The sequence below is a fragment of the Trachinotus anak genome, unplaced genomic scaffold (assembly GCF_046630095.1).
Source record: "Trachinotus anak isolate AG129_WGS33_773 ecotype Australia unplaced genomic scaffold, CSIRO_AGI_Tana_v1 ptg000032l, whole genome shotgun sequence".
Classification (NCBI taxonomy): Eukaryota; Metazoa; Chordata; class Actinopteri; order Carangiformes; family Carangidae; genus Trachinotus; species Trachinotus anak.
The window spans coordinates 12,712,898-12,734,285 of record NW_027273883.1 but is presented as its reverse complement, the minus strand read 5'-3'; the positions used below and the strand labels follow the sequence as shown (position 1 = coordinate 12,734,285).

General features: G+C 42.3%; 2 protein-coding genes across 2 annotated transcripts; both read left to right on the top strand.

Annotated features, from left to right (window-relative positions):
• Positions 1–1,009: 1,009 nt before the first annotated feature.
• Positions 1,010–11,946, top strand: efna1b (ephrin-A1b). The gene is made up of 4 exons (XM_071469375.1): positions 1,010–1,309; positions 10,003–10,298; positions 10,395–10,583; positions 10,726–11,946. Exons 1-4 carry the CDS (start codon positions 1,212–1,214, stop codon positions 10,845–10,847), a joined length of 705 nt encoding a protein of 234 aa, XP_071325476.1. The 5' UTR covers positions 1,010–1,211; the 3' UTR covers positions 10,848–11,946.
• Positions 11,947–14,788: 2,842 nt separating this feature from the next.
• slc50a1 (solute carrier family 50 member 1) lies at positions 14,789–19,708 on the top strand. Its single transcript, XM_071469376.1, has 6 exons — positions 14,789–15,038; positions 15,314–15,391; positions 15,506–15,629; positions 15,724–15,885; positions 18,421–18,540; positions 18,628–19,708. The coding sequence occupies exons 1-6, from the start codon at positions 14,971–14,973 to the stop codon at positions 18,733–18,735; spliced, it is 660 nt and encodes a 219-aa protein (XP_071325477.1). The 5' UTR covers positions 14,789–14,970; the 3' UTR covers positions 18,736–19,708.
• Positions 19,709–21,388: the final 1,680 nt, after the last annotated feature.

Sequence of the window (21,388 nt, the reverse complement as noted above, 5' to 3'; positions counted from 1 at the left end):
AAGTGCACAACAAAAAAGCAATGGGATATAGCACAGTACAAAAGATACAAGCATTACAACACATACAACTCAGCACAATACAAAAAATTGCAACATATAGTACGTCACAAAACAATGCCACACAGCCCAGCAACAACAAATTACAATGTTACAAAACAACAGCTTAAAACACAAAGCCAACAACAAAGGAAAATAGCCTAGGGCAATGGCAGTAGAAATTCACTTGAACTATTAGGTATTTATTGTGTTGGATTGTAACAAAGTACATTTAGTCAAATACTGCATTTGAGTACAATTGCGAGGTACTTTTACTTTGAATAGTTGCTTCTTTAATGCTACTTTGTGCTGCTATTCCACTATATTTCAGAGGGAAATATTGTACGTTTTGCTAAACTGCATGTATTTCAAATCAGATTAACATTTTACACACAAAACATATGACCTGCTCATAAAAGGATACAGTAGTATAAACCTCTCTGAACCTGAGTTACTGTTAAGTAAATGATCTGAATACTTTTTCCGTCACTGTAATTTTTATAAGATTGTTTTAGGTGTCTCTCTTCTAGTGTCTGTACATATTCACCTGTGGACTCTTTACTGAATTTGTTTACTTTTACATTTGATAAAACGTGCTGACAGCGAGCTTGATTTCATATCTAAGTCATTATTAAATATTATTTGCCTTGTAATGTCTCTTAAGTAATACAGTAGTGTTTTTCTTCATGTTTTCACTTTTTGTTTTTTTTTTTTATAGCGCCTAACTTTATCTTATCACCCTGATATTCCAGTTTAACTTAAATTAGTTTATTAGACTTAAACAGTGCTTCATAGGTCTTGTGGTGGGGTTGTTTTTCTGTGTCCCTGGTCTGAAGTGCGAGCAGCTGGAGGATGCGTCTCCAGTGGCTGAGGTGGGCGGGGCATTCAGATTGTCTCGCTGCTATTGGCTAGCGGCACTTCGTGGGGTGTCGCCATTGCCTGACAAAACAGACAAGTTGCGCTCCTGTGAACCAGTCAAGAGTTGAGCAGCGTCAGGGCGTGTTCTCCAGTCTAAATTGCGTTTATTACTCCAGCAGGAGCGTTAAATCCACTGTTTTGTTTACGCATACAGATCTCTTTTAACAAAAAAAAAAACAAAAAAAAAAAAACAGAGGCAGTGTGAAATTATCGTTCATTAGCTGAACTTGTCGAGATTCCCGCGGAGAAGAGGAGCTATGGATTTGGTGTGTCTGGTGTGTTTGGCGCTGAGCATCGGTGCTTGGTTCGCGTCTGCGGAGAGACACAGCGTCTATTGGAACAGCTCGAACCCAAAGTAAGTGCTGCCCTGCGCCTCTGTGCGTGTATGCACCCTGTGTGTTTGTGTGTCTGCAGTAGGACGGTTGTCTAATGTGTGAGTAGCTGCTGTGTCTGTGTGGCTGCGTGCGTTTCCTGACGCGTCCGGAGGCAGAGTGGGTACAACTTTGTTACTTTCTTCCAGTTCCGCACACGCAAAGTCTCATCCCGTGGGTCTGCGTTGTCCCCTGTGTGGCCCCGAGGCTGCTCACCTTCCTCGACAGCTACAGCTGAGCTTCTTGTTTTCGTTCATGTGACAATTAAAGGGTTCGTGTGACGTTTAAAGGCAGGCTTGTGTGGTCTTCCTTTAAACTCGCCTAACAGGATTGTGATTGTGGGGCATTAGAGCATACATCAGCGGCCGAGTGTGAACGAGGGGGATTGGGAGCGAATGCCCAGACAGATGGACAGATTCACCACTATATTTAACCGCAACACATAGACACAGACATACTCTAATAGTAGAAAATAGACTGACGAGTATGAACTTGGCCAGCGACGCTGTCTGTAGGGTCTGCACCTGTGTGTGTGTGTGTGTGAGTGTGTGTGTGTGTGTCACTGAAAGTCTATTAATGAAAATGAATCGCGGGAGGTTAATTTCCATCAGTTTTATACAGATGAGATTATACATCAAGAATCAGTGTGTTGAAATGTTTTTCCACTGTGTGTGTGTGTGTGTGTGTGTGTGTCGGAGAGAAGAGAGGCACATATTGCCGTGTGTTTTGTTTTGAGGTCACAAATGTAATGCTATCCGACCACTCAGCGGGATCGATGGAGCTTGACAGACGCGCAATATCGCAGTGCGATTTATTGAGCTTTTAGCGTGGAGCGAGTGAAAGGCAGGATTATTTTATAGCAGAAGGACCGTCCCCGCTTCTCCGCTGCAGAGATGGGTCGATTATAAACCGCCACCGAGACGAAAAAAGGGCACAAGCCATTATAGCCTTTTAGTCTTGTCTTGATTACATTACTGGCTCTCTAATTGCCCTTTAACAATGACAATAGACGCGGGGCTAAAAAAGAGCCGTGCTACACGGAAAACAATTGTCCTGATAATTGGATGAGGAGTCCAATGGAAAGTTCTTCATGAGCAGTGATTGTGTCATGGGTAAGTCCATGTGTGACTCAGCAACCCAGGCTCGATTCACCTGAGTTTTACACCTGACTCACTACAGACAGAGGGCGGGAGCTCTAGGCCAGGTGAGATGGAGGGGGAAGGTAAATTCACAGAAGGAAATGTGAAACCAGAGGAGTCTTTCTGGTCAAAACTGGATAAAAGAGGAAACAGGAGCTGAAGTGTAGGTCTATTAAGCAAGGCTGGTAGAGAGAGAGAGAGAGAGAGAGAGAGAGAGAGAGAGAGAGAGAACGGGGTGGTCTGACACAAAGTCAGATCTTATGTCTGCTGTCTCTAATCCGGCCCTGGACTATTTCTGCTGTCAAATGGGAGTTGCATAACCAGAAGAGAAAAAAAACATAATATAAACACTAATACACTAATCCCCTTTGCTAGATGGCTAAACATAGACCCTGACACAGACAGGCACAAACTTCACACATCATCAACAAGTCACACATCACAAACATGTGAATGAATGTTTTCTATTCTCTAGTCTCTGACATCTGTCGAACGTCTTACATCTTCAAGGCCTTTCTCGTCCTCTGTCGTTCAGATACCCACACACGCCTCGAGGGGTGCAGGCAAATAGAGTCTCACAAAGTTTCTGACAGAAATTTGTACCACATTTTACAATCTATGATCCTACATTCCCAGACTGCCCCTCTTCTTCTCACTCTCATGTCATTGACCTGTCTTTCGCCATCATCTCTCTTGTCTTTGGGTTTCCTCCAGTTTGACTAAAAGCCCACCTGCCCCAGACAAACCCCAGTGATCAATCAGTCACCTGTTCAGAGGATTACTTAGATCCATCAGCGGCCTTCGATGGCAGCAGGCCATGGATAATTGATGCTAATTGATTCTTGGTCTGATTGTGAGTCGCAGTGATTTGTCTTAGGTGGAGGACAGTGACCAGATGGCAGCAGTCTGCCCATTCATGTTGGAGAGTATAGAGGTGTGAGGCACTGGCAGGACTTTAGGTATGTGTGTGTGTGTGGGTGTGTGTTTGTTTGTTTTTTTGTTTGTGTGTCTCTAAGCACAATATACAGTATGTACGTGTGTTCACTAACTTGTCGATCGATGATTATGACTTAAACCTGTGCTTCAAATCACAGTCGGGATTTGACAGTCTTGGTGTGTTTGTGTGTGTATTTGTGACAGGTGGAGAGCCATGTTTTTCTCAGTCTGGTTCCATCTTGTTTTAACTACGTGTCTCTGCCTGTGTCGACTTTATGAGTGTGAGTGTCTGTGTGTATGAGAGAGTTTGAACTTGTGATGCCCTTAACTAGCTTTTAACGGGAAGGGATTTTATTTTTGTTGTGGACTGAGAGTACGTGATTGTGTGTGTGTGCCTGTTTGCCCCGACGTCAGAGTCAAATAGGGAGTGGCCATTACCGTAGGCAGTCTTATCAAGACGTGATAAATGTGTGAGTCACACTTACACACACTAGGGGGGCAAGAGGGAGGACTTCGATGTTAATATTAGTTACAGGCAGCATTCCATCCTGCTGTTACTATACTCAACTCTGTCAGCTGTGTGTGTGTGAGTGTGTGTGTGTATGTGTGTGTGTGTGCGTGTGTGTGTGTGTGTGTCTGTCTGACTCTGAACCTGTCTATTCCTCTCTCCATCTTCACTCCTTTTCCTCTCTTTAACAGCTGGGTCTCCTCCCATACTGGCCACTGGGCCCTGAGCCCTCCATCTCTATACTAACTGATTCCAGTACAGTCAGGATCTGTTCTGTTCTGCACAGATATGGATGCTATTCACACTCTACTCCACTGCCTCTTTTCTACGTGTTATCTCCGTGTTATTTATCTGCTTTCAAACCATCTCTAGTAGCCTGGGTTTATTTCTCATCTTTATCAGGAGTTTGGTGTAATGTAATATTCAGTTTATCTCCATCTGTATCTGGCGCTGTCTGCCTTTCGTTGTTATTGAGGCAGCCGGGCCTGCCTTGACACGTACATGTGGCCTAAAGGATGAGTTTATGGGGGAAGGTGCCCCCACCCACCCCCCACACGCACACACACACACACACACACACACACACACACATGCCACTCCTCAATCCTTCAGTTTCACATTTTATACATTTTGTTCCCTCTTTTTGCCTCTATTTTGTTTTCCCACTCATTATTTACCCCTCCCCAGCCCATGTCCCGTCTGGTTGTTGGTCTTTAATCTCACCAGAATGAGAACACACACACACACAAACACATGCACACACTAACATAGATTACAGACGGCTTGTAATCTGACCATCTGACCCATAGACACAAAACCATCGTCCTGCTGGCTTCATTCTATATGTATTTATGCTTCTGTGATCCTGTGATGTAACTCTTGCCTGTTTCATTATGTTATGTCCTCTGTCTATGTGTGTGTATGTGCATTAATTTGGGTAGGTGGGTTATTGTGTAATTGTTATGACACACATATATATATTATATATATATATATATATATATATATATATAAAATAAACCTGTCGTTGTCACAGTGGCTCATTCGCACCATAATCTCTCAGATGGGATCTATCCTACATCAGAACAATCACTTACAAGCACCACAGGATATCTCCATTTAGCCCACTATGAATCCTGCCCATTCACTATCAAACGGCTTTGTGTTGATTCCCTGCTGATATGACTGCCCTCTTACCTAACACATAAATATATGTGCATACCTTCACACATCACAGCACACAGCAGCACCTGGGAGTTTTAATGACCAAACTACAGAATATACTTTATGTCTGCATTTCAGGTCTGTGGACGTCCTCCTCCTGAGTCACAGTACCTATGCACCTCTGTTTTCTCTCTGCTCTTCCTCTTGCTTCCTTATCTGTGGTCCAGACTTCCTTTACACACACACACACACACACACACACACACACACACACACACACACACACACACACACACACACACACACACACCCCTCCATCAGTCCCCCTTTTTCTCACAGACCTTCCTCTGTTTTTGCCCCAGTAGTTTTCCACAGGAGGAGGACAGAGCACCTCTCAGGCCTGGCTCTGCTAACACTAGAGGCCCTACGTTATCATAGTATGTGTGGGCAAGCATGCGTGTGTGAGTGTGTGTGCACTCATGCACTGATCATTCATAGCATAACAGACATACCTTGGCATTGGGGTCCACTCATAGCCCACCATCGCCCCCTAAAGGGCAGAATTAACAACAGATGGACTTCTGCCCAAGTATTTGAGGAGATTTTCTTTTGCAGCAGTCAATGAAATTTTTTTTCAAAATAAAAAAGTTTAACATTTTTTCGTAGATTCTAAGAAGCCGCAAAACTTTTTTTCCTCTCTTTCTGCTAGACAGACAGTCACAGGCACACAGATTAACTTTGCCTGACCCCCCCCCCCCCCCCCCCCCCCCCCAACATATTAAACCAAGCATGATACCATTTGGCCTTCTTCTATTCATCTCAGACAGAATGGAAGGCTACAAAATGGGGAGAGGGTGAAAAGATTTTGGGCGTAGAGAGGAGGAGGGGCCTGGGCGCAGGGTGAGGGAAGGGTGAACTAGAGAAAGGGATTTGTGTTGAGAAATTAGCCTGGATGAAGAGCTCTGGTATATTATGTCAGCGTTAAGAGACAGGACAAAATAGAGGATTGGGAGATGGGGGGATGGGCTAATTTTGGAAGAATAAAGGAGAGGCAGACGGAGGGAGGAGAGAGTGGACAGTGATGGATGAAGGGAGGGGAGAAGTTTGGAATTGAATAAGTGAGAAACGGCAGTGTTGACAATTTTAAAAGCTCTCATCCTGCTGGGGCCAAAGGGATTCTCAGTGTCTTAACTATCACAGTGGGGCATGCACATACAGATATATACGCATACACAAAACACTCAGTGGTGCCAAGTGGAGGATGAATTTCCACAGAGGTTCTTATGGTGAGAAAAACAAGCTAGAGGAAGAATGAAGGTAGATAACACCAGAGGTTAATATATAAAGACTTTTCAGTGCATATCAGATTGTTTTTTATGGAGTATCCCACTAGTGAGCAGCTAAATCCATTAGAACCACTGACAGCTCCTCAGTCTGTGTGAAAGGAGGTGTGCATCTGCAATACCACAGCAAATTAATAGGGTATTAAGTTTGCATGTCGAAGTAAAAGTGTGTGAGAGTGCGAGTGGAAATTTGATGAGTGCGCCTTGTGAGAACACAGTAAACCATCCAAACCACAGGCCCCCGTTGTGACATTCCAGTGCGTGCACACTTACTACTGATTACCTGCAGAGCAAATGGTGGCGGGGGTGGGGGGGGTGCATCTGTTTAGTGTTTCAGTGGTGCTGACTTGCTCCATGAGTGTGTTGTAGTGTGGTGCATGTGTGTGTGTTAAACAAATTTCTTCAGCGCTGACTCAGATTGTAATGCGTGTGAGAAGTTTGCGACTCTGAACTCTAACCCCTTGACCCGGCTGCCAGTTTGAAACGTTTCCCAGAGGGACGGTGAAGGACAGAGTTCCTGTGTCAGTTGTTTGACCGAAAACCAGCGTGAGCTCAGGGGACAAATGGGGAAATGGAGGGGTTGCCAGGGTGAATGGGGAAAAGGAAAGAAGGATGGCAGGAGAAGAGAAAAGAAGAAGAGCAGTAGGAGAAGGACAATGGCAAGACTTCAAAGCTCTGCTCATCAGAGCCAAGTGTTGAACAAGTCACCTACTGTCATAATCACCACAGCTACAACTATTTTACTATTTTATACCCTTACCACACACTCAAACTCTCTCTCTCACAAACACACACACACACACACACACACACACCTTGCACGCTGACGCAAAAGCTGGAGTAGCTTCATAGTGAGAAACAACCACCTTCAACCTTCGCTGTTTACCCACACCTCAGTCACATGCAAGAAATCACACGCACTCATGCACACACACACACACACACACACACACACACACACACACACACACACACACACACACACACACACACACACACACTCACTCAAACACGCAGGAGGCTGCAGTAGGCTGCAGATGTGCCCATCAGCCTGAGGCATGAGACGTCCTGGATAAAGGTCTTCAGAGAATCTCTCTCCCTTGAAAACATGTACGCACACACACAGGGAGACAAAGCAACACACAGGAAGAAGAAGCTGTGTGGAAAGTAGGGTTGTTACAACGTACACACCTGGCTCTCTAGCTCACATACGACATAGCTATCACATCAATGCGAGAACTGCCAGTCGGAGGAGAGGGGAGACGCAGAGAAAGTCTCCAGCATTTGAGAGCTTTGATGAGTGAAGAGGGCAGAGAGCGTGAGGAGTGTGGATGGAGAGGACCAGTGAAAGACATGGGTGTGCGCTGTAAGACTCTGGCCTAGTTCGACTGAGTTTGCCCAGCCTCTTGACTTGTGGTCGCATGAAGATAACACAACTAACAGCAAAAAAAAAAGCCTCATTCAACCATAAACAAACCTGGACAGTCATATGAGCATACATATTACACACATCCACAGCAGTGAGGGCAGTGAAAGCTCCACAGGGGGTTAGGTACAAGGGTTGAAGGGGCCCTGTAGCCTTCAGGCATTCTGTCTTTGGGGAGGGAAAGGGTATAATTACACCCTATTCATTCCACCTCCCCTCCTTTTCTAGAGAACACATTGGCCCCAGACCCCTAACAGCTTTTAATTAGCCAGACCAATGGAGGAGAGGAGGAGGAGGAGGGGGGAAATGAGGAGGTGAGGAGAAGGATAAAAGGAGAGTTTTCTTAAAAGCGTGATCCATTAATGAATTTAGCTACACAATCTGTTTTTTGGTGGCTTTTGACAAGCCGGTGTTTTCATGTGGAGGGCAGCCAGGCCACTAACAAGGACACAGTGTGGGGGGAAAAAAGGTGTATCCCGTACAATTTCTTTTAAACTATTCTTCACTTCAGAGATCTCCAAGTAGCTTGTTTTCTCTGAGTCTGTTATTACTGGTTTTACTCAAAGAAAACAAAGACGAGAGGAACAAGATGAGAGCAGGGATTATTTGGCCAATTAGGTTGCAACAGATGTTTCTTTTTTTTCCCTTTTAAATGAAGCACTTGCCCTGGCAAACACACACAAGCAAAGGTGCGCACACCTACACAGGGGTGTATACACAAACAAAGAACCTTTTCTCAGAGAGCGCAGTGATTGTATGTGGAGGGTGGTGATCAGCCAGTTAGCCCCGGATAACAAGTGTAGAGCTCTGCTCAGCTAACAAAGCATGTTTTGACAGGTAGGTTAGCGCTAACTGATACACACACACATGCAGAGTCAAGGAAGGAGGGGTTGGAGGCCCACATTTGGAGCCAGTGTGTCTGTTGACTTGGCCGGGAGTTGGGGGTGGGGGGGCTCCCAACAGGAGCTCCAACAACAGGAGCCGCAACATGCTTTGATGCAGGGGCACACACACTTACAGCACACATAAACAATGGCAGACACACAGGAGCTGGTTTTTTTTTGTCACTTTCATTCTCTGCAACATGGTCACACACAAACACACACAACACACAAGCAATTATTCAGTTTAAGCAGATTAGAGTTTTTACCCCCGAGGATGTAATCGGAGTCATATGCACATATCCGTCTTTCTTCACCCCCTGGCTTTTGGCTGATCTCACAGCGCGAGCCAGTCAGCCATACATCGCATGTACCAGCATAGCACAGCCTCGCCTGCATCGATTATTTTTAAGGAAAGACGTATTAGTAGTGTGAAACTAAAAGTGAAGATACCAGGTTAGAGGTCATTCATTGCCTCAACAAATCCATTCCACACTGAGTAGTAGCTATTTATTAACAAAGAGTAGTAGAAGCAGTGAGACTATACAGGATTCATAGTTATTTTTTTACCATCTCTCCATACTTCATTAGGACAAGGGGGGGAAACAAGGATTGGAGGTGAGCAAAGAGGAGACGGGAAGGCTGAAAAAGAGCCATAAAACTAAATGAAGGGTAAAGATGAAAAGGGAGAAAGAGAGCGACAGTCTGGCTGTCTCCACCCACTGTGCCTCCGTCTCTGATGGAGTCGGAGGGAAATTGAGAGAGAGATACAGATGTCATTTCAAATCATGTGTACTTGTAAGCAAGTGAGAAGTGAGTCTCTGCTGAAGGCAACAGGGGGGTAGAGCGAAAGAAAGGTGTGTGAGTGGGATGGTGGTAGGGCTTAAGAGATTCTAGGTGTGTTCTTATCCAAAAACAAAGTGAACAAGCCCAACCTGATCAGGCTCTTTCTAATTCTGTCAGGGTGACAGGTTTGCACAAGCATACCGGAACGCACCAATGCATTCTGCTAGTTAGCTCTACCTGTGTGTTAACACATGTTATTTGTGTGAGTAAGTCTGGTTTCTGTTGCTGCACGTGTCTGTTCGTGATTAGCCCTCGTTAAAATCGCTGTCAACAATTCATTTCTATGAGCCAGGGTGTGTGTTGGACATGTGTGCAAAACAAATGACATCTGCCTGTGTAATTCATGTTTCTTTTCGTTTGGTGAAGTAGAAACTTTTGCATACTGGATGAGGACATGAGTCAGTAACCTCCTCTCTCTTCCTGTCTCTCTGCAGCTTCCTGTGGGATGATTACACAGTGGAAGTGCGCATCAACGACTATCTGGACATCATCTGCCCCCACTACACCCACGGTGAGGTGCTATCCAATGTAGCTGAACGCTATGTGCTGTACATGGTGGAGAGGGAGGACTACGAGGTGTGTAAACCTCACTCCTTTGACCAGCTCCGTTGGGAGTGCTCGCGGCCCTTTGCTCTCCATGCCCCTGAGAAATTCTCTGAGAAGTTCCAGCGCTTCACACCCTTCACCCTGGGCAAGGAGTTCAAACAGGGAGAGAGCTATTATTATATCTGTAAGTATCAATCACTGGATTTTTTTTCAATCAACCTATTGTGATCCTGAGGAGGTTTCTTGTATTAAACCTTTCTCTCTTTCTGACCTTCTCCAGCCAAGCCCATGCATCACCATGGCCAGGATTGTCTGAGGCTGAAAGTGGATGTAGTCGGGCATAAAGGCTCTGGAAAAGCTCACCTAGACAAATCCAAGGCAGAGGAGACAGGGAAAAGCTTGGATGGAGGAAAAGTGAAGTTTCCTGCTGCTGGAGGAGTGCACAACCCCTCTAACCGGCTCCCAGCAGGTGAGGATTCCTCTACAAAATGCCAGACAAATAGAAAATATTCACAGCAGTGAATGGAGCTAAGACAAGCCCAGCTGGGTGTGTTTACCCTGCCTGAATGATGAAATGTGAAACTGACTCACCCTCCCTTTTCTTTCCTTAGATGACCCTGCTGTGATGGAGCCAAACGTCCAGAGGAGTATCGGCAGCTCAGGAGCACCGCTGGTTTCCTTCTCACTCGTCTTTACCATTATCCCAGTCTTATTAGCTGTGATGCTACACTAAGGCTGACCATAACAGAGACAATGCTAACCCAATGCTGGTCATTGGGATCATGAACACTCAGAGATTTTTTTATAGAGATTTTTTTAATACAAGCATGGTCAATGAGAGAGAGAGTGTGTGTGTGTGTGTGTGTGTGTGTGTGTGTGTGTGTGTGTGTGTGTGTTGTGTTTGTTTGCATGAATGGGGAACGTGGATCGTTCCAAAGAAGAAGACCTCAAAGATGTTCTTTCTTACTTTATCATAAGGATGGATTTCTCATTTTTGACCATTTAAGATGCACACTTTTTTCCGCCATTGTGAACAAAACTGGAAGCGAACTGATCGAAACACCGAATGAATTCATGTCAGATTGAAATATGACAAGAGGTCCTCATTCTGTGTTTTCAGATTTTCATACCATTGGTACAACTGTGCATTGTATTACTGATCTCAAGCCATCAATGTCATTTTTCTTCCTCTTCATGTAAAGAAATTATTGATTGTGTATTGGAAATGTTGTCGACTACTGCCAAAGTGGTAAACATTATGTAGGATTTCTTTTGTCATGTAGCACTCAGCTCCCTGTTATGTCTCTTTAAGTCTCTGTTGAAGTCACTTTGAGTCAGTTGCTGCAGTTTAGGGAGTACAGAAAGTATTTGACATCACATTTTTTTTTCAGTTGTAAACAAATTGTCTAATCCAAACTTTTTTTTTGTTAAAGTAATAGTTACTTGTTTATGCACAGAGTAGAAAACCATTATTCATAAATCGTAATCCCTTGCCAATCTATTATAAGTTCTCATGTAGGTGGTTGGGAGAACCTAAAACTAGCGGGAGTGTCAGGGAGCTGAGCCTCTTCACTACTAATGGTTCTTCACTCATTTCTGCTGTCTTGACAGTATCATGGTATGATGGTACACTGGCCGATGTGTGCAGATGTGATCCCACATGCACACTGTCAAACCTCAAACTAAAGGGACTTCACCCATTTGTTAAACATACCTGTGTCATTTTGTACGTGTTTATATGTAAATTTGTACATAGAGAAAACTATAAGAAACTGTTTTAAGATGTGAAAAATCTTTTGTGAAATAAAAAAAAAAGTTGTGATGTACTAAAAGTATCTGTCTGCTTTTTATCAGATCTAGTGAAATTTATTTTTTGCATTTACCTACTTTGGATCTTGAAACCCCACTGAGCTTGTCGAGATTTTAATGGATGACTCAATATTTTTGCAAAGCTATCCATCTCCTACTCGATATAATCTCTCCAGCTACCTTCACATTTCCACCCCCAGGTCTTTCCCAAACTCTATTTTCTCATCCCCTCTCCACTGCCCTCTCTGTCTTTCATCCCTGGTGACACAGCTTGCCCTGGCTTAGATTTCACAGTCTGAAAACCAAACACGAGAACCGAGATGGGGGACGATGAAGGAGCGAAAGCGCGGGATAGTGCAGGGAGAGAGGCCCACAAGAAAACTGACAGCTGGGTGTGAAGGTGTCACTCTCGCCTCCTCACTCACACTCTTTTTTCTCCTTTTTTGCCCTTTCTTTTACTACTCTGTACATCCTCTTTGGAGGGAGAGCTAAACATCCGTCTGCACAGTGGTGTGTTAGAATGAAGAGGAGCAGAGTACACAAACGTTCATGCATGCAAAATTCTCAGCTGACTGAAAACTGTCAAAAGTTGTCATCCCCTGTAAAACCATGCAACATATACATTCAAAACCAGAACGTAAAATGGACTTGTTTGTTTTTCCATAATCACGTCACAGTTTAAATTCACTGCAGATGATCACACAGCTCAGAAATCTTGTTGCAATGTGGCACCTATGTATCTGTGCAGTATGTTAGTGCAGGACAACTTTCAACTGTGCCTGAAGGAACAGACCAAATATGGCAGTATTCACAGTACTGTCACCACTCAGTTCAACATGATGTCATATGGCAATGTGTAAAGTGCTTTAAAATCCTTTGCTTCCATATATTGTTAAAGTAAAGATAGAAGAACAAGTCCTTCATAAAATTTTGGTTGCATAGAAATAAAAAAGCATTACCAGAACTTCACTTGCTGTAAAAAATAGTTCCTGTCCGTGTCAAGTTATTGCAGCATATGTAACACAATATAGAAGTATCACTGCTGAAAATGCCAACATTTCCAAAAATGAAAAACTGTTAAAAGACAATGGGTATCTAAATATTAATACAAGACAAAGATAGACGTTCTGTTTGTACTAAAGGAAACTGGAAGAGATTCACATAAAAAAAACATCTCCACAAAAAGAAAAGAAATTACAATTTAATAACAAAGATCCAAGTTCAGCATCTATACAGAGCTGACATTCAAAATAATGACATAAAAAATAGGGTGAAAAAAATGAAATGTCAAACAGATGCAAACTTTAAAAAAAAAAACAAATAGAAAATGAAAGGGGAGGAGTGAAAAGATTATACACCAGAGACAGTTGTTAAAGGTCAAGTCTGAGAGATGTTTTGAGAGGACTGAAAAAAAGTGATTGTGATTCGCAGCAATGGTGCTAAAAGCCTCATCCATGCCTGCACATTATAGGTGATTAGCATTAAATTCACCTGAACCTTGGTGAATGGGAAGGTAGCAGTAGTTTAATATTTTAATTCACAACTTTGAAAATGAATTGTACTCTTAATTTCTGGATCTAATATCCATGAAATGACGCTCTGTCACCTAACTAGCTCACTGAGTAGCTGGAAATGATAGATATGGAATTGAATTAAATGTTTAATTATATTGGAACACTCACTCGAGTATGTTTTAATTGTCATTTTAAACACTAAAAACATTACATTTTGAATTTTGAGGAACCAATAGTATATGCCTGTAATTATGTAAACGAGTTGTTCCAAACTTTTATGGATTGCAACCCATTAAATCAAACTTTGCCTGCTTGTGATCGCTTGTGTAATTCAATGTAGCAGAAACATGTTTCTTCTGCTCCCTCTCCTACTCTGTAAAGGAGTACTCCTGCAGTATTACACTTCCATGAGCATAGGGAACTCAGAGAAGACAGATTAGAATAAGAATGGTGAGGATCAAATAACGCAACCTAACCGCAACTTCATTAGAGCCCTCAAGCTTTATGACACATCTCAACCAATCAGTACTAGAGCTGAAAAAGACTAGTTGATTATTCATTTAGCAGACTGACAGAAATTAACTGGCAACCATTTTGATGATTGTTTTTTGTGCATATGTCCCAAAAATTATCTGCTACCAGCTTCTCAAATGTGAATATAATAGTAAATTGAATATCTTTCAGTTTTTTCAATGCTAATCAGACAAAATGAGCTATTAAAATATGTCAACTTGGACTTCGGAGAACACCAATGTATATTATTGATTAGTATTATTCACCTAACATTTGTTTGATGTATTGATAGGGAAAATGATTGCTGGTTGTAGCTGTTATACTTGATATTACTGTTGCAAATGTCTAACAAATGTATGATGAATAAAATTATGCAGACCCAAATGACCCAAATGGTAAATCAGTGGCCCATGGGCCACCCCCACTTTGCTCAAGTAGTCTTCAAGTCTTGGTATTAGCCGTGACAAATAAAATAAACTTCTTGTGTAAAATCAGTGGAAACCACAAATGTAATAAAACAACTCTGATATCAAAGTAATGCATGCATACACACGTTATATGTTAACATATTCATATTCACACAATATATTATAAACTTTATGTTAAGTGGTGCTTTTTTTTTTTTTTTTATCCTGGATGTAGGTCCTCTGAATTTTGGGATGATTAAAGTTTAATTGAACCGACTTCAGTCCTTGGCTGCCCCTCCGACAGTCCTCCATCCATCAGCCTCCTCCAACAGGCTTCCAAAATTCTCTCAACGTGATGACGCAACGCGCAATGTACGCCTTCGTTTCAGCACCCCATTGGAGCAAATCCCCCCGATCCAGCCAATCATAGTGCAGAAACTCTGAGCAGACTGTTTGCAAACACGGAAATACAGTGAGCAAGAGAAGGGGACGTCAGCATAGTTATAGTTCATATTTTATTTTACGCAGCGGAAGCGTTGGTGATTAAAAGTAGACGCTGCACGTAAAATATCAAACAGGCTGGTGAATTAGACTTTTTTTTTTCTCCCGCTCTATGGATTTGTTGCAGCTTCTGTCATGGGCCTGCATCGTGTTCACAGTCGGGATGTTCTCGACTGGACTGTAAGTTGTATTGATGATTAATGGCATGCAACGAAGCAGGTGAACAGTCTCATTTAATCCTGTTACTTTCATTTTGGTTGGTAGAAAACACGAAGGCAGTGGCATGACGAATGGAGATGGCTGCTAGCGGCGCTTGTGCGAACTCATTTGATAAAGTGATTCAAGTGAAGTCTTTGATTTACGAAGTATGTGTATCTGTGTTGACTCGCTTTGCGTGTGTGTGTGTGTGTGTGTGTGTGTGTGTGTGTGTGTGTGTGTGTGTGTGATTTTTCTAGGACCGACCTGAAGAAGATGAGAGAATCAAAAAGTGCTGACAATATCCAGTTTCTCCCTTTCCTCACTACATGTCTTAAGTGAGTTTGTTTTTTTCTTTTTGTCCACAGTAGTTGAACTTTCACTACAGTCAGTTCGGTACCATTGTTGTCCTGCTCTGGTCAACGCGTCTGATGCTTGTCTTGTTTTCATAGTAACCTTGGTTGGCTGTATTATGGGATTCTGAAGATAGATCGGACAATTGTCCTGGTCAACGTTATTGGAGCTCTCCTCCAGTTCCTTTACATCATCATGTATTTCCAATACACAAAACAAAAGGTCAGTTGCTCTGCAGAAAACACCCCACTGAGGCTAGATCCAGCTTATTTTGTTTGTGTAACCATCTCAGCGTCTCCCTGTGTGTTTGTTTCAGAGGCTGGTGATGTCTGAGACTCTTGGTGCAGGGATAGTGTTGACCTCTGGCTGGCTCTACTTCACCATGTTTCTTCCTGAGGGAGAAACTAGGCTCAGCCAGCTGGGCCTCACCTGCAGCGTGGTCACCGTCAGCATGTACCTGTCCCCACTCGCTGACCTGGTACAGCTCACATGCATTACAGACAGACGCAGCATACAGACAGCATATACAGAGTCACATGAACTCCTCTCACTGGACTCTTAGAAAATGCAGAAACAAAATGCCATAGTGCCATAATCTGGAATACAGTTACAGTTCATCATTTAAACAAAATTGTCATGATAATAACAAAAATTTGAATTCATTGTCAAATAATATCTGCTAACATGCAGAAAATCTGATTGCTATATATAAAGCCACTGGGTCAAAAAACCTGATAAGACCCACTAATGGAAGGCTTTTGTCAGCAGTGGAAAAGGGCATTCACACCCGGGTGAAATGACTGCAGATTTGGGTATTTATCAACCACACCTGGGTCACATGCTAATTTTCTGCCTCTTTTCTGTGCTGTGACGCAGACACTGTAAACACACATCACACCTGCTCGGCTACGCTGCACTCGGGGATGCAAGAGAGACCTGCAGCTCCAAAATTAGTTTTAAAAACACACAATCGCCTATTGAAGTGTCTCACATGGAGGCTGCGACTTACAGGAGCACCAAGCAGGGGATGAGACTACACAGCAGCTAGAGGCTCACTTGTTCGCCCCTGCTTCTCTCTCTCTCTCTGTTTGTGTGTGATTGCTTCCTGCAGTTGTGTGTGTCCTCTCCAGCAAACTCGACTGGCAGTGTAAAAGGAGTCAATCACCTTACAGGGGTTTGCCCATTTTTAAAAACCTGCTTATACTCGTTAATTTTGGCTTAAAAAGGGTATAAGTAAAGAGACAGTTAGCTGCTTAATTGACTAGTTGATGGACAGAAAAGTAATTGTCAACACTTATGATAAATTAAACATCTTGTAATAAAGCAAATGTGCTGAACATTTGTTGGTACCAGGCTCTCAAATATAAGGATTTGCTGTTAATTACTAGTTCTTTAAGACAAAACTAGCAAGTTTTAACCTTGAAGATAAGCATTGAGCTTAGTGATCTTAGTAATCTAAAAAAGGCAAAAGATAACTTTTTATAATTTATAAATAAAGAGTCAATTTTTACTACAGTCCTTAGAATATGAATTCATTCTGTACAGCCTGAAAGTCACGATTTTTGGAGGCAGGAGGGAGCTGTTATCTCTAAACACTGAGTGTGTTGTGAAAGCAGTTTTCTACAAACTTCACACCACCTGTATTCAGTACGTACTACTGTCGACAGCACATTTTTGGCCTTCCTCTATTTGTCAGCTCTGCACGTGCAGCTATTTACCAGTGAAGGACCAAATCCCCTGCTCTCTCTCTTTCCTTTTGTGTCTTCATGTCATCCTTTGGTTCCATCTACTATCCTGTTTGTCTCCTTCTCTCCATCTGCCCCACAGCTCCACATGACCCCCACTCCCGTTTCCTGCCTTTCTTTCCCTCATCTGTGTCTTCCTGTTATTCTCAGTCTCTGTCTGTTTGTGCCTCATCCCCTTGGTTACATTTTCTCTTTACAGTTTATGTAATATGATGTTGGTTCTACACAGAGTGCAAACCCAAAGCCATCTCTGTTAGGGCCGTCTTTCCATTCCAACATTGCAGCACATTCCCACTCAGCACGGTAGACACAAAGAGTGCCTCTCGCGGGGCAGTACTGGCGACTCTCCTTTATGGAAAGTAGCTAAGGTGTGTCCAAAAGTCACTACATTTGCTGCTACATGCTTTTTGAAAGAACGCCTCTAAAAAAGGGGTTGAAAAGTCACTAAATCTAGTGTTGCTATGTCCCTGGTGGCTTTTTTACAACTGTTGTCTAACAGCCCTCAGCAAATATTTAATGAATCTAAGGACTTTTTATGCTTTGAAAGAACTATTTCATACATCGTATTGTATGATTACCACCACTGCCTGCTTGTATTAAAACCATCATTACATTTTTTTTAGTGACTTATAAGCAGCAGAAGAAGCTGTAAACATATCATTTACATATTATCATTATAAAGTTGTGATGCTAAACGTATTACTAAACACTTGCTTCTGTTTCCACATCTAGCAGACATGGGGCAACATTAGTACTTGTTTGGAATCATTATTCTGGGCACCTGACATATGTGAATCTAGTATGAGCTCTTCTTTTAGCACTGTTTTGTTTTTCACCAGTTCCTGCGGGAAGTAGCTGCCTCCTTACCTGATAAATGCTAAACTGTATTCTCCAGATAATCCCTAAATTCCTCTGACTGCCATTTGGTACTCTGCAGGTGTACAGTTTGTTTATCAAAGCTTTTATGACTGAAAACAGGAAACTGGGTTGAAAAGACTGAATCAGATCTTTAAAGTTGTTGGCTGGAAAACACTAAAGCACTCCACAGACCTGAGGGGAACAGCGGAGCTTGGTGATAATTCTGTTTGTTCATCGCCTTTATTTAATTATTTCGACACAGTGGTTGCTAATCTTTCCTGGGGTTCACATCTCAAGCGATTCTTCACATATCACATAGTAATTTGATGCATCGTAAATACAAAAACATTGATTAATGCGGCTTTAAAATTTGTTTGTGAACTAATTGCTGTTCCTCTCTTCTCTTTTAGGTAGAGATAGTACGTAGTGGTAATGTGCAGTGCTTGTCCTTCCCTCTGACTGTGGCCACCTTCTTCACTTCAGTCTCCTGGGTCCTCTACGGCCTGCAGCTGAATGATTACTATATTGTGGTAAGACACACGTGTAAAACACAAGCTTTCAACATTATTTCTTGATTGAAATGCAAACTGCTATCTTCTATGTCTTTTTCATTCCAGGTTCCAAACACACCTGGAATCTTGACCAGCCTCATCAGATTTTATCTGTTTTGGAGATTTGCGCCTGTCAATCAAAGCTCGCCTTCCTATAAGTCCTTGCAGATATGAAGATATGAGGGCGATGGTTATGAAAACAGGAAGAGATGACAGACCTGTTTGCTGCAGCTCTCCCATCACTCGTCTTGTGCTTTTGATAGAGCGAGAGAGAGTCACATGACAAGGAACAAAATGCCGTTAGATGACAGTGGAGATAATGTATTGTGTTTGCTGGGGAGGTATACAAATGAGTACAGTAAACTTGATTAGGTAGAAAAGTTATGATGTCAGTTAAGCAGTTTTTTTTCTGCAGCTATTTGTCAAACCTGTGTCTCCCCTCCATGTCTCTCAAGTGCCTTCCATTAGCTCATGTTTGCCATTAAAGATCAATGGCATTTACTGACCAACAGACTTTCTCTGTTCACAATCCAGTGAAACTGGACTGAATCTTCCTCACCTCATACGAGCCAAAGATTTTGTGGAATTGTAACTTGTTGGCTGCTATTTTATTATTAATAGAGTTTCTCTGTTTCCAGGTACACGTGTAGTATGGAAGGCTGTACTATATAGTTTCGTTTCATTTCTCCTGGTGAGGTGATGGTGATTTCATATCTTTTCAGAGTTGGTTCTCATGCTTCTGTTTCACCATATAGACAAAATATTGAGTCATATCAGTGGCAGTAAATTATATTTGTTCATAAATGTTTTTTTTATGTATTTTGTGTCTGAATCTTTTTGATACAGGATATGTATGTTGGGCTTTTGTGCAAAATCATATATAGTGTACCTATATTGTTGATTCTATTTTTATAAATTCTTGTGAGATTAAATAAATTGCAAGATAAGATTAACACCACAATATTTGTTTACAGAAATGAATGATGCTTATTTCTTTGGTAGCTTGTTGTCATGGGTAATAAAATTGTTCCTCATTATTATCTCTAATAAGGACATATGTTATGCAAATTATGCTAATTCCCTCACTTCTAAAGGATGTAAGATCTGTAAAAGTGCCATGTAAATAAATTTTTATCTTAACCATTAATCCATCCATTTTCTCTTTGCTGATTGAATATGAATTTGTGAACAGGGTGAAGATGAAATGTTTTTGGTAGCTCATCAAAGTGCGAAAGCTGCACTTGACCCTTGAAGTGGGAAGATTTGTGTTGTAGTTTGAAGGTTTTTGTTTTGGATGCAGTAATGAGCTTACATGCAGATGTGTGGAGATAACTGCGTGGGTGTGTGTGTGAGAGACAAAAGCCTGTTTGATGGTGCAGCAGTGCAAATGAGCTTGTTTGTGAGTATGTTGATACAGAGAGGGCAGCGGTGGGAAAGGCCACGCCAGAGGTTCTCATCCCGTGTGTGTGTGTGTGTGTGTGTGTGTGTGTTACATTGGCCTCTCTTCCTGAGCTCAAAGAGCCTGCCCCTGAAAGAGCACACACAGACACAACACAGCATTGTGTTGGAGTGTTATGTAGGAGAAAAGCTAAGCTGAGAAGACTGGGAGTGGGAGATAAGTGAGCTACAGTTGAAAGAGAGAACTTTAAAGAAAAGGGGAAAACTTTGAGCAGCAGATGAAAAGGCAGAAAAGAGGAATGTATAAATGAGATAGAGGTAGAAAACACTAAAACCAGGGACAAGAATGAAAGAATCTCATGGAAAAATTTAAGTTTGGCTTGTTCTATAATCGTGTTGTAACATGGCAATGTTTAATAAAACAAGACTAAGAGTCTACAGTCATGCTAACAGCCAGCTGTTAGGCTGCATGGTGCAGTGAGACAAACACCAAAGTCAGCATGCTAACATGCTCACAATGACACTGCTAACTGTTTAGCATGTTTGCCCTCTTAATTTTGTGTTAGCTTGCCAACATTTTGTAATTAACACAAAACACGAAGTCCACTTAAGAACGTGAAACCAAACGTACTGGACAAGTAAAGTTTAACAAGATTTTTTTTTTTTTGGCAATCCATCCAAAACCAAAAATGTCAACTTCACAGTGGCTCTAAAGAAAAAGTCAGCAGGATAGTGGTAACACCAAAGTGTCAAACTGAGAGAACAACATAACATGGTTAAAAATGTGGGCAGGAGATGAAAAAACAGAAGGGAACGGTGTATAAAGAGAGAAGAAGAGAGAAAAAAGTCAAACTTGGGGCAAGACTGAGAGAATTGTATGGATTTGTCTTGACATCAGTTCAATAAAAAATGTCTTATTAAAAAAAAAAAAAAGGGGGCAGGATTGTGCAGAAGAGTTTGTCAGAGTCATCAGGTCTGCTCTTGACTTGAAATATAATCCAGCGTGTCATTTCAGAGGAAAAGGAAGGCGAGAAGCGGGGGTGGGGGGGTTTAGCCATAAGAAAAATGACTAAATGATGAGTCCAGGAGAAGACGCGGGAGTGTGCGGTGTTGTCCATTCTTCTGGTGAAAAGAGACAGACATCAATAAGGTTGGCGGGACAATGCATGGAGTCAGATAGACTGGCCAGACACACCCCTCATTAGATACTATGGCTTTATTGTGAAGAGACGTGAAGAGAGTGTTAGGCAGGAAATCAGAGCACAGCCCTCACACTGTTGTGTACACATCTTTGGTTGACAGCCAAAGAGTAGCATGAGGCTTATGTTTTGTATGTATGTGTGTGTGTGTGTGTGTGTGTGTGTGTGTGTGTTGGGGGGGGGGGGGGGGGGGGGGGGGGGGTAATCAGCTGAACAATGAGTACAACTCA

What these genes read in the sequence shown, in the direction of transcription:
- slc50a1 (XM_071469376.1), top strand. Translation starts at nt 14,971, where the DNA reads ATGGATTTGTTGCAGCTTCTGTCATGGGCCTGCATCGTGTTCACAGTC. An exon ending in TTCCTCACTACATGTCTTAA is followed by an intron (nt 15,392 to 15,505) that starts GTGAGTTTGTTT and finishes TTGTTTTCATAG; the next exon opens with TAACCTTGGTTGGCTGTATT. An exon ending in TGAATGATTACTATATTGTG is followed by an intron (nt 18,541 to 18,627) that starts GTAAGACACACG and finishes TTTTCATTCCAG; the next exon opens with GTTCCAAACACACCTGGAAT.
- efna1b (XM_071469375.1), top strand. Translation starts at nt 1,212, where the DNA reads ATGGATTTGGTGTGTCTGGTGTGTTTGGCGCTGAGCATCGGTGCTTGG. An exon ending in TGGAACAGCTCGAACCCAAA is followed by an intron (nt 1,310 to 10,002) that starts GTAAGTGCTGCC and finishes GTCTCTCTGCAG; the next exon opens with CTTCCTGTGGGATGATTACA. An exon ending in CTCTAACCGGCTCCCAGCAG is followed by an intron (nt 10,584 to 10,725) that starts GTGAGGATTCCT and finishes TTCTTTCCTTAG; the next exon opens with ATGACCCTGCTGTGATGGAG.